The sequence below is a fragment of the Lepidochelys kempii genome, chromosome 10 (assembly GCF_965140265.1).
Source record: "Lepidochelys kempii isolate rLepKem1 chromosome 10, rLepKem1.hap2, whole genome shotgun sequence".
NCBI classification, from domain to species: domain Eukaryota; kingdom Metazoa; phylum Chordata; order Testudines; family Cheloniidae; genus Lepidochelys; species Lepidochelys kempii.
This window is the reverse complement of record NC_133265.1, coordinates 39,434,129-39,447,212: the sequence shown is the minus strand read 5'-3', so window position 1 is coordinate 39,447,212 and position 13,084 is coordinate 39,434,129. Positions and strand designations below refer to the sequence as shown.

Here is a 13,084-nt window from a genome sequence, read left to right as displayed (position 1 = left end):
TGGAAGCCTGGGGGCTCAGCACCTCTGCTAATCAGGCAGGTGTCGAAACCTGGATTTGCATACTTGACCTTAGGCCCTTGACTCTCCATCAGAGCGGCTCACCCCTCTCTTTCCTTTCCACACATCTGCTGTGGCAGTGAGAAAACCTGTGGGGTGCACACTTTGTGCACTGAAGCTGGAGTTCAAAGGGAGCCTTTCCTGTGCGGTTGCTAAGAGGAACCTTCTTGTTGTAGCAACAGCAGCACAGTGTGAGCTGTGAATGCACAAAGGAAACAGGTGGTGCCTGCGTAAACCTAAACCCCTCTTGCTAGCAAAAAGTTCCTCAAAGACGCCTGGCTTCCCTCATGCTGCAGGCTACTAACTCCTCTGTAAGTTTGGTGTCCTACTGCCTTTTCCTAGGCAGCTTGCAGCCTTGGTAGGGTGTGTGTCCAAGCCCCCTGTGGTCAGGACAGCAGAGAATGGGATCGCTGATTTGCCTTTGAGCTCTGGAGTTTGCATAGTTCTGTGGGTGTTGCTGTTTGACGTGACAGACACCTGGCAACGAACTGGTTATCACGGATGGCTGGCCTGCCAGTGAAGGGTGTCACCAGTTATCTCTGGAGCCCAGAGTCTCTCAGGAGCAGCAGCAGCAGCCTATGGGAGACGGCTTGGAATGAGCTAGTAGGATAGGGGCCAGGTACAGGTGGTGGATGGCTTGGTATTACAGGCCGTTCTCCTCAACCGTGAGTATCCAGGGCTGCAAACGGGGGTAGGGGACCATGAACCATCTCTCTTTGTCTCTCACATTAAATTAAGTGCTGGCAAAGGGTGCCAGACTGACAGCTCTGGGAGTGCATTCTTCTCATTAGCAACAGCACAGACGCAGCCCAGGCGATGCACACTAACCCCTTCTGCGCCATGCAATCACATGGCAGCCCTAATCTAATGGAGAGACCATTTCAGAACAGGAGACCCCCCATCCCCATGACCCATTCAGTTCTTAGCCTCGCTGCTAGCAAAGGGGGCAGGTAGCTCTTGCCATTGTAGGGCCCCTCACAGCTGTGAGGAGACAGGGCTTAATTGTAATGAAGAGCAAGAGGATTGTTTGCCGAGCCTGCTGGACACAGGCAGACCCTGGGATCCTCTCTGCTCTCTAGCTCTCAGGCTGACTAGCGCTAGCTAGTGTCAGGGCCTCTGTAGCTCCTGGCCAGGACTCTGCAGCCACGGGTAGACTGCTGCCCCTGCTGCAGTACTGAACATGGCTTTTGTGAGCATTACATTTTGAAAGCTCATGTGTCAAGGTATCTTTCCACCAGAGGTGATACAACATGATCAGATGCTGCGTCAGATATAACCAATATGCTTTTATGGTTGTGGTCACCAGAGTGTCGTGGCGGGGAACAAATCATTGTGGATAATGGAGGTTCTAGCGAAGCAGGTATATTTTCAGAGTTAATGACTAGCAGTTGGGAAACATGACCCTGCTTTGTGTTACAGAGAATGTGAGATAACTGAATTAGCAATATTTGGGCTTGCACTGGATTTCTATCACTTGAGTTAAGAAAATCAATGTTTCAAAGATTGCCGGGAGAGAACTTTGTTTGCACTGTGTCACCTCTGTTTGATTAGTTCAGCAATGTGTGGTGTTCACTGAAGTAGGATTTGTCCCTGATAATTAGGCACCAACGAATCGGATGTAAATCACTCATTTACATGAAGTATACAATGCAAAGTGTGCACAGTTCCATTTTGATGAAGTGAAGAGATGCAAAAGACTGTGTTGTCACCATGCCTCAGTGGGTCACAGCTGAGGATACGAGATTCAGGACAAACTGCTGAGAAATAGGGCAGACTCACCCCAAATTAGTGATTATTCTATTATTAGATATACCAAGCCTGAAACAAAAGTAAACTTCTGTCTTACCACACTAGTTAACTAGAAGTCAGAAATGCAGTCTCCTTAGGCATTCCAGCACACATTTCACCACCCAGACACTAGACTTTATGATGAATCATAGAAGATTAGGGTTGGAAGAGACCTAAGGAGGTAATCTAGTCCAACCCCCTGCGCAAAGCAGGACCAACCCCAACTAAATCACGCCAGCCAGGGCTTTGTCAAGCCAGGCCTTAAAAACATCTAAGGATGAGTGCTTATTGAAAACCAATTTCATGAGACAAAGAGTCCTTCTAATCCCAAGAGATCAGCCACGCAGCCAGGTCAATATATTGCTCAGATCTTACCTAACAATCATGCTGTTGCCAATCCTTTAGTATCTAATATATAAAGGTTTATTTATAAGAGAAAAGAAAGAGGAGAGAGTTAAAATGGTTAAGGAAATCAAATACATATAATCCTTGCAGAGTTCTTATATCAGGTTTGAAGCAGTGATGAATAAACTGCTGGCTTGTAAAGTCCTCAGTTCATTGATTGGAATACTCCTTTTAGTGTAAGTCTATAGTCCAGAGATCCGAGCAGGAAAGAGGCAAATGGAGATGCTTCCAGGGTCCTTTATATCTTCTCCCAGGTGGAGGGACTGCTCTCAGTCTTAGTTTGTGGAAAAGTACAGGCACAAGATGGTGTCCAGGGTCACATGCCCTTGCATTCTTTGATGACTCATAAGAGCAGCCATTACCACTGTGCCCTCTAAGCTGTGCGCATGTGCACGCGCACCCAGATCCTAAACCCCGGGCACACGGCGAAACACCGCACGCACAAAAATTTGCACAGAAGAAATTTTTTGCCCACACGGCCTGTCAAAAATTAGAGGGAACATTGGCCATTACCCATATTTTGGCTAAAGCATCTACAACGCACTCGGCAGGGATAAGCTTCTTCTATGGCCCATTTTGTCCTTTAATGGGCCATCTACTTGAATGGTCCATGTGCAATGTGCTGACTAGACTGGATGTAAACTACCTTGTGGGTGTTACCCCAGAAGCAAACACATGAAATACTGGTACATAATCAATATTTATAACTTCAGATACAAAGATGATACATGCATATAAACAGGATAATCATATTTGATTGACTATAACTTTTCCACTGATACCTTACATGACATACTTTGTACAAGATTTGTTTCAATAATAGTGGCAATATTAATCATATAAATGGTCATATTTCAATCATACAGCATCATGTGTGTTCACCAAACATACCCACTACTTTAATAAGTGGGTGAAACAGTTTATCTCAGGTCTTAGGTGGCCCCGTCACTCTAGTAGCTGAGTCCCTCACAGTGCAGCAAGGATTTAGGAGCCCTGTTCTAGAGCTGGACCCACAGTGGGTAGGGTGGTCACCTTGGGTGGGGTGAACTGGGGTGAGGAGGCGAGCAGCAGCCAGGTGGGCACACCGGATGGATGGCAAGGAGATTAGCGGGGAGGCTAGGGATGGCCCTGGCCCTTAGGCACAGAGAGCAGACATGACATACCCAAGGTCACACATAAGACCCAGCTTTCCTGAGCCCAGTCCAGTGCCAATCATCTTGGCAAATTTGCACTGAAATGTCAAGGCTGCCTGAGAATTAGTGATTAGGCTGAAACATCTGGAGGCCTGAGAGAGACTGAATGTAACTGATCCCTCTGGAATTGTGCCAGAGTTAACGACTCATACCAATGCCAAAAGTGCCTTGTGTGATCTTCAGTGACCTTATAATACATAAAGTGGGGGGATAGCTTCCTTTGATGGACACCCAGCCAGCCACCTGACCAAAAGAGCCAATGGGAAGGTAGAACTTTTTAAAGTTGGGAAAGAAACTTTCCCTTTGTCTGTTCTCTCTGGGCTGGAGGGTCAGAGTAGCCATGCCATAAGCAGCTAAGCCAGGTATGATTATAAGTCCTCAGATCAAGCCTAGAACTACTTATCTGAACTCCAATGTGTAAGTAGATCAGAATGTTAACTAGATGCAGTTAGGGTTATTTCTTATTGGCTTGTGGACTCCTCTGTGCTAACCCCAGATGCTTTTGTTTGTGTGTAACCTTTAAGCTGAACCCCCAAGAAAGCTATTTCGGGTGCTTGATTTTTGGAATTGCTCTTTTAAAATCTAGCAAAAGCCTAGGTTCCAGATGTATTTTCTTCCTTTTTGTTTTTAATAAAATTTACCTTTTTTAAGAACAGGATTGGATTTTTGGTGTCCTAAGAGGTTTGTGCATGTTGTTTGATTAGCTGGTAGCCACAGCTAATTTCCTTTGTTTCCTTTTTCAGCTCTTCCTGGGATGGGGGTGAAAGGGCTTGAGGGCACCTCACAGGGAAGAATTCCCAAGTGCTTCTTCCTGGGTTCAAAGGGGGTTTTGTTACATTTGGGTGATGGCAGCGTTTATCAAGCCAAGGTCAGAGAAAAGCTGTAACCTTGAGAGTTTAATACAAGCCTGGAGTGGCCAGTATTCATTTTTAAAATCCTTGCGGGCCCCACTTCTGCACTCGGAGTGACAGAGTTGGGATTCAGCCTTGACACAGCGGTCCTGGGCTGTGCTGTTCATCTCCTCTGAAAGATGAAGCATCGGAAAGACCAAACAGGGCCAAGTAAACAGCCAGACCAGATGAACTCTTAGGAAACACAGAGCATCTCTTCAGACAAGTGCCCTAAGTAAAGAGAGAAGGAGAGGAAGGAAATAGGAGAGCTTCTGTTATGGTATCAGCCTGGCTTCCATGTTAGGGACCAGATCTGGAAATCAGCATCAATCCACAGAAGTCAGCAGAACTTTATGTCAATTTACATCAGCTGAGGATCTGGCCTCAATTCCCTCACCCGAGGTGTTCTGCATGGCACCGGCCCCACTTTCTGTAAGCTTTGCTCCATCCATGGTGACCTTCTAAACTCCTTCTTACAGCTTAACCAAGATAATGACGTCTCCCTCCCGCCCCCTGATGCTGTAGCTGAGATTCTGCCAGATAAGCAGATGCTCCTATATGAAAAGGCAGGCGGCCCAGCAGACAGTGACGTGGATGATGCAGACATGCTCAGAAGGTATGGGGAGCAGTGTTCCAGCTTGGGCTGGAAATCTCTTTGTCTCTGGTAGATGTGTCCTTAGGCACCTCCCCTGGTCCTCCTGCACCAGCTTCTTCCTCCTGCCTCCCACTGGTAGTCCATTGCTAGTGTCATTTTAGGAACATAGGGATTGGCTGACTGAACCAACCCCAAGGTCCATCTAGCCCAGTATCCTGTCTCTGTGGTGGCTTCAGAGGCAGGTGTGAGACCTCCACCTTGGGAAGCTAGGGAATAACCTGCTCTTATCAGAAGTTCCCTCCTAACCCCCAGCACTTTCTTTTTGTGAATATTTTGCCCCTGCTAGTAAGAGAATGATGGTCCTGACTGGAGCCAGTGACAGTGTGGGGAGTGGTGGGCAACCTTCCCTGTGATCCCTCCCTGAACCCATCCTGCAGTCCTGTGCCCCACACAGTTGGGCCAATGTCCTTCCATCCTGATATGTCTCACCGCTGAATCGTGTTGAATTGGGCCAGGCTGAGAAGTGGCTTCTTAATGCAGACACATCCCAAGGGCTCGCTGGAAGTCATTAGTAGACTCACTTCACTAGGACCACAAGTGAGATTGTACTCTGGTGCAAGAGCACAGCAATGGTGCAAGAGCGCAGCATTAGCATGGGGCACACACATCCCAGCTCACTGGGCTTTGATTAGTTTTCTGGGGCACTTCCTGCCTCCCAGCTGACTCACAGCCCAGCCAGATAAAGTCAAACCATCTCTCACCACCTTCTGCTCAGCCCTCTCCCCTTCTCCTCCTGTGCTTCTCTGCCTCATTGGGCATAGGCTGCTCACTTCTGAGCTGGGTCTTCCTGGGGCAAGCCTGGCCAGCTGCTGGCCTGGTGGGACAGCACAGTGCATTAGGAATCACTTCACACCACAGAGGTCTGTCCATAATGTATTGCAGTGGGACCCAGCATGCCATTCAGCAGCAGGACCTAGTTCAGAAGGAGGTAAGCTGGTCAGGTTAGTCCATGGTAGGGGAAAGAACTAGAGGATATGGGGAGACAAAAGACAGGTGGTATTTAAGGACCCAACATCCTGTGCAAGGCAAAAGGCCCAGTTCCCCCCCCCCCCCCACACACACACACACACACCTGCACCCTTCTCACAGCACCCTCATCGTGCCTGCCCCAATGGCCAGCTTCCAGCCTGCCTGACTTCTGGAAGCCCTCCTCCAGTATTGGGTTTCCATCTTGCCCAGTACAGTTGGCACAGGCTTCCCCAGCGCCTTGGGCAGGAGCGAACTGGTTGAGACCCCACCTTGACAGCACAGAGCTGATGCCTGGAGGCTGGGGCAAGCCACCAGAAGAAATGGCATGCCTTGACAGGGAGTACAGCTGTTTCTCCTTGTATTGCCTAGTGACTTGGGGCTGCTCCTGGATGCTCAGTTAGCTGTGGTGGCTGAGAGTTTGTTTGTTTTTCCATCTACCTTTGGCAAGAACCTAGGGACATCTCCACAGTCATCCAGGCCTTGTAAGTTCCAAACTGGGACCTGATCCAAGGTCCTTTGAAGTCAACAGAAAGACTCTCATTGACTCTGATAGGCATTGGATCAGGCCCTGGATCAGTGCTCTGGGCTACTGGCTGTCTGCCAGACTAGCAGTGGCTCAGAGCAGGGGCATGTCACCCTTTGCTCCAAGATCTGCACTGGCTCCCAGGCAGCTTGAGGTGTTATTTTGGGCACCAGCAAACCAAACCGTCTTGAGACCTACCTGCTTCCTCCCTCAGGCAGGGAGTGACAAAGGGAAGGGACTTCACAAGTTATTTCTTGCTCAGATGGGCTTGCAGGTTGCCTGGCTCCCATCCATGACCCTTTGCTTTCTGTTCTGCAGAACCCAGGATGTCACCAGGTTCCATCTGGATCAGGTGAGTAAACGTGGCTGCTTGTTTTCACTCCTAGAGGAGACATGATGGTAAGGAACCAGGGAGGGCAATGGACAAAGCAGGCTAGAAATGTGGGTAACTGGGCACTCCAGGTCTGGCAAGGTACAACTAACATTGGCCAGACAGGAAAGGGGTGGGATGTGAGGCAGGGAGAGAAATGAGTGAGTCAGGACAACATGGGGCTCAGTGGACAATGTGAGTAACACTCTGTGGACACTGCTGGGCTTGGGCAGTGCCAGGTGGGTGGGAAGTAAGCAGCATGGGTGTGGTGGAGGCCTGTTGTTAGTCAATGGCTGTTGACTGTTTCATGTTGTTCTCAAGTGAGCTGCAAACCAAACCGCCAAAGATTCATCCAGCTGTAGTGCACCATTCTGTGCTCTGGCTCTGCAGCCTGTCTGTTGGAGGAAGGGCTAAATGAAGTGTGTGGCTTGTCATAACTTCCCAGGATAGCCATGGGAACAAGATCCATTCCGTTGATAATATACAGATAAATAGCTTAGCAGCTATTTTCCATTAAGGCTTGATCCGGAGCCCACTGAAGTCAGTGAGGATCTTTCCCTTGATTTTAACAGGATTTGTATCAGACCTGCAGCTAACTCTGTGTGTGACATGCACAGGGCCTCCCACCTAGATACCAGCAACCTACAGAGAGCAGGAGAAGCAAGAGCAAATGATGAGACATCCCAGCTGGCTGGCCATCTTAGTATTTGCAATTAAATGCTGCCCTCTGCGGGAAAGAATAGGAAGTGCCAGAGCATCATGCAGAATTGATCATGAAGGGATTTGATTTGAGCAGGGATTTAATTTTGTTTCAATTGTTCCACAATTTCAAAAGAAAAAAAATAATTTTGTAGTGGTACAAAAAAAAAGAACTGAAATTTCCCACAAAAGAACTTTCTGGGAAAAAATTGGGGCAGCTGGAGTGTGAGAGTGAGATACAAACATGCAGAGGGACTAGTCAGAGAAAGGTAACTGGGATGTGTTTCTGTATTGCCTTGCAATGAGCAACACTACATTGGACAGGGGGTAATTAGATACAGGCTAGTCCCAGGTAGCACCAAACTCCAGGCTGGGATTTCCCATGGACCATCAGCAAGCAAAGTCTGTGTTACATAGAGCAACCTATCCAGAGTCAGGTCAGAGATTAGGGGTTCCTGGCTTCTAGTGTCATGCTCTCCAGTGAACCACATTGCCAGTCAACAAAAATGAGGGGAGAAAGCAGAGCAAACCCGTTCTGTGAATGCCCGTTGATGTAAGCGCAGAGCTCTTCTGGGTGAAGATTTCACATGGGACAGCTGACCTAGCATCCCAGACAGCACAGTGCACATGGCCACATGCCAGCAGCAGACTCCAGCACTTGAGGACTCTGACGGCACTCCTTTCATAGCAGCACAGCATGGGGCGCTCAGGTAGGACCAAGGGAAATTACAGGCCCCACCAAAATTGTTGACTTTAACAACAGGCTGACCTGACCCAGCTTCCCAGCCAAGCAGGGGACTCATCAGAGCTGCTCTTGGGCCACCTCTCTTGGGTTCAGAATGGTATGAAGTACTCCCTGCCCCTGCCAGAAGGTCCTCTCTTGTTGATTGTGTAACTATCCTACTGGGTGCAATAGGGAAATCTGTGCTGCCTAGAGGAGATGGTTTAGAAACCCCGTAAAAAGGCTCTCACTCTCTGTTAAATTCTGTGAGGTTTGGGAATCATGTTTGTAAGGACCCCAGAGGTTTCATCCCTATGAAAGTGTCAAAGTCAGATTCAGGACTCACATAATTTGTCAGACCACTCTGTTTATTAGCACCTGCTAGTGCGCCCAGATGTGAGCCCTTCTCTGAGGTTCAAGATAACCTATTTATACAGCTAAGCCAAAGCCAATTTAACATAAGAGACAAAAGAAAGCAGAAACTGACAAATATACATACATATCTTATTTGCATACTAACGTTTACCAATCTCCTAGCTCAGTAGGAGCTCTAAGTTAATTAGTTTGAGGACCCCTTGTCTCACACTCCTTAACGTTTCTCTTCCTGACAACTGTATTTCAACAAACCCTTCAAGTAGCATTTCTTTAATGAATTATTTCAGAGTAACAGCCGTGTAGGTCTGTATTCGCAAAAAGAAAAGGAGTACTTGTGGCACCTTAGAGACTAACCAATTTATTTGAGCATGAGCTTTCGTGAGCTACAGCTCACTTCATCCGATGCATACTGTGGAAACTGCAGAAGACATTATATACACAGAGACCATGAAACAATACCTCCTCCCACCCCACTCTCCTGCTGGTAATAGCTTATCTAAAGTGATCATCAAGTTGGGCCATTTCCAGCACAAATCCAGGTTTTCTCACCCTCCGCGCCCCCCCCCTCCACACAAACTCACTCTCCTGCTGGTAATAGCCCATCCAAAGTGACCACTCTCTTTAAAATGTGTATGATAATCAAGGTGGGCCATTTCCAGCACGAAACACCACTGACTTCCTGACGAAACTACAATCCATCGGTGATCTTCCTGATAACACCGTCTTGGCCACTATGGATGTAGAAGCCCTCTACACCAACATTCCACACAAAGATGGACTACAAGCCGTCAAGAACACTATCCCCGATAATGTCACGGCTAACCTGGTGGCTGAACTTCGTGACTTTGTCCTTACCCATAACTATTTTACATTTGGGGACAATGTATACCTTCAGATCAGCGGCACTGCTATGGGTACCCGCATGGCCCCACAGTATGCCAACATTTTTATGGCTGACTTAGAACACCGCTTCCTCAGCTCTCGTCCCCTAACGCCCCTACTTTACTTGCGCTATATTGATGACATCTTCATCACCTGGACCCATGGAAAAGAAGCCCTTGAGGAATTCCACCATGATTTCAACAATTTCCATCCCACCATCAACCTCAGCCTGGTCCAGTCCACACAAGAGATCCACTTCCTGGACACTACAGTGCTAATAAACAATGGTCACATAAACACCACCCTATACCGGAAACCTACTGACCGCTATTCCTACCTACATGCCTCCAGCTTTCACCCTGACCACACCACACGATCCATCGTCTACAGCCAAGCTCTGCGATACAACCGCATTTGCTCCAACCCCTCAGACAGAGACAAACACCTACAAGATCTCTATCAAGCATTCTTACAACTACAATACCCACCTGCGGAAGTGAAGAAACAGATTGATAGAGCCAGAAGAGTTCCCAGAAGTCACCTACTACAGGACAGGCCCAAAAAAGAAAATAACAGAACGCCACTAGCCGTCACCTTCAGCCCCCAACTAAAACCCCTCCAACGCATTATTAAGGATCTACAACCTATCCTGAAGGATGACCCAACACTCTCACAAATCTTGGGAGACAGGCCAGTCCTTGCCTACAGACAGCCCCGCAACCTGAAGCAAATACTCACCAACAACCACATACCACACAACAGAACCACTAACCCAGGAACCTATCCTTGCAACAAAGCCCGTTGCCAACTGTGCCCACATATCTATTCAGGGGACACCATCACAGGGCCTAATAACATCAGCCACACTATCAGAGGCTCGTTCACCTGCACATCCACCAATGTGATATATGCCATCATGTGCCAGCAATGCCCCTCTGCCATGTACATTGGTCAAACTGGACAGTCTCTACGTAAAAGAATAAATGGACACAAATCAGATGTCAAGAATTATAACATTCATAAACCAGTCGGAGAACACTTCAATCTCTCTGGTCACGCAATCACAGACATGAAGATCGCTATCTTACAACAAAAAAACTTCAAATCCAGACTCCAGCGAGAAATTGCTGAATTGGAATTCATTTGCAAATTGGATACTATTAATTTAGGCTTAAATAGAGACTGGGAGTGGCTAAGTCATAGAATCATAGAATCATAGAATATCAGGGTTGGAAGGGACCCCAGAAGGTCATCTAGTCCAACCCCCTGCTCGAAGCAGGACCAATTCCCAGTTAAATCATCCCAGCCAGGGCTTTGTCAAGCCTGACCTTAAAAACCTCTAAGGAAGGAGATTCTACCACCTCCCTAGGTAACGCATTCCAGTGTTTCACCACCCTCTTAGTGAAAAAGTTTTTCCTAATATCCAATCTAAACCTCCCCCACTGCAACTTGAGACCATTACTCCTCGTTCTGTCATCTGCTACCATTGAGAACAGTCTAGAGCCATCCTCTTTGGAACCCCCTTTCAGGTAGTTGAAAGCAGCTATCAAATCCCCCCTCATTCTTCTCTTCTGCAGGCTAAACAATCCCAGCTCCCTCAGCCTCTCCTCATAACTCATGTGTTCCAGTCCCCTAATCATTTTTGTTGCCCTTCGCTGGACTCTCTCCAATTTATCCACATCCTTCTTGAAGTGTGGGGCCCAAAACTGGACACAGTACTCCAGATGAGGCTTCACCAATGTCGAATAGAGGGGAACGATCACGTCCCTCGATCTGCTCGCTATGCCCCTACTTATACATCCCAAAATGCCATTGGCCTTCTTGGCAACAAGGGCACACTGCTGACTCATATCCAGCTTCTCGTCCACTGTCACCCCTAGGTCCTTTTCCGCAGAACTGCTGCCTAGACATTCGGCCCCTAGTCTGTAGCGGTGCATTGGATTCTTCCATCCTAAGTGCAGGACCCTGCACTTATCCTTATTGAACCTCATCAGATTTCTTTTGGCCCAATCCTCCAATTTGTCTAGGTCCTTCTGTATCCTATCCCTCCCCTCCAGCGTATCTACCACTCCTCCCAGTTTAGTATCATCCACAAATTTGCTGAGAGTGCAATCCACACCATCCTCCAGATCATTTATGAAGATATTGAACAAAACCGGCCCCAGGACTGACCCTTGGGGTACTCCACTTGATACCGGCTGCCAACTAGATATGGAGCCATTGATCACTACCCGTTGAGCCCGACAATCTAGCCAGCTTTCTACCCACCTTGTAGTGCATTCATCCAGCCCATACTTCCTTAACTTGCTGACAAGAATACTGTGGGAGACCGTGTCAAAAGCTTTGCTAAAGTCAAGAAACAATACATCCATTGCTTTCCCTTCATCCACAGAACCAGTAATCTCATCATAAAAGGCGATTAGATTAGTCAGGCATGACCTTCCCTTGGTGAATCCATGCTGGCTGTTCCTGATCACTTTCCTCTCATGCAAGTGCTTCAGGATTGATTCTTTGAGGACCTGCTCCATGATTTTTCCAGGGACTGAAGTGAGGCTGACTGGCCTGTAGTTCCCAGGATCCTCCTTCTTCCCTTTTTTAAAGATTGGCACTACATTAGCCTTTTTCCAGTCATCCGGGACTTCCCCGGTTCGCCACGAGTTTTCAAAGATAATGGCCAATGGCTCTGCAATCACAGCCGCCAATTCCTTCAGCACTCTCGGATGCAACTCATCCGGCCCCATGGACTTGTGGACGTCCAGCTTTTCTAAATAGTCCCTAACCACCTCTATCTCCACAGAGGGCTGGCCATCTCTTCCCCATTTTGTGATGCCCAGCACAGCAGTCTGGGAACTGACCTTGTTAGTGAAAACAGAGGCAAAAAAAGCATTGAGTACATCAGCTTTTTCCACATCCTCTGTCACTAGGTTGCCTCCCTCATTCAGTAAGGGGCCCACACATTCCTTGGCTTTCTTCTTGTTGCCAACATACCTGAAGAAACCCTTCTTGTTACTCTTGACATCTCTGGCTAGCTGCAGCTCCAGGTGCGATTTGGCCCTCCTGATAACATTCCTACATGCCCGAGCAATATTTTTATACTCTTCCCTGGTCATATGTCCAACCTTCCACTTCTTGTAAGCTTCTTTTTTATGTCATTTTTAAGTCATTATGCAAGGTAGCCTATTTCCCCTTGTTATTTTCTACACCCCCCCGCCCCAGATGTTCTGGTTTAACTTGGATTTAAACTTGGAGAGTGGTCAGTTTGGATGAGCTATTACCAGCAGGAGAGTGAGTTTGTGTGTGTATGGGGGTGGGGGGTGTGTGTGAGAAAACCTGGATTTGTGCTGGAAATGGCCCACCTTGATTATCATGCACATTGTAGGGAGAATGGTCACTTTGGATGAGCTATTACCAGCAGGATAGTGAGTTTGTGTGTGTGGTTTTTGGGAGGGGGGTGAGGGGGTGAGAGAACCTGGATTTGTGCAGGAAATGGCCCAACTTGATTATCATGCACATTGTGTAAAGAGTTGTCACTTTGGATGGGCTATCACCAGCAGGAG

The 13,084-nt window shown here is 47.7% G+C and overlaps 1 protein-coding gene across 5 annotated transcripts in view; it reads left to right on the top strand.

Moving 5' to 3' along the window:
* Window positions 1–13,084, top strand: part of LOC140918498 (coiled-coil domain-containing protein 33-like) — a 62,148-nt gene that overhangs the window by 25,957 nt on the left and 23,107 nt on the right. For 2 of the 5 annotated variants that reach the window (XM_073363068.1, XM_073363064.1), the window contains exons 1-3: window positions 605–722; window positions 4,813–4,949; window positions 6,799–6,832. In XM_073363068.1, coding sequence (XP_073219169.1) covers window positions 690–722; window positions 4,813–4,949; window positions 6,799–6,832 — 204 coding nt within the window. In that variant the 5' untranslated portion in view covers window positions 605–689. Of the gene's footprint in view, window positions 1–291; window positions 369–604; window positions 723–3,771; window positions 3,806–4,812; window positions 4,950–6,798; window positions 6,833–13,084 lie in introns of those variants that run through there. The other 3 variants (XM_073363065.1, XM_073363066.1, XM_073363067.1) reach the window with 3 other exon arrangements.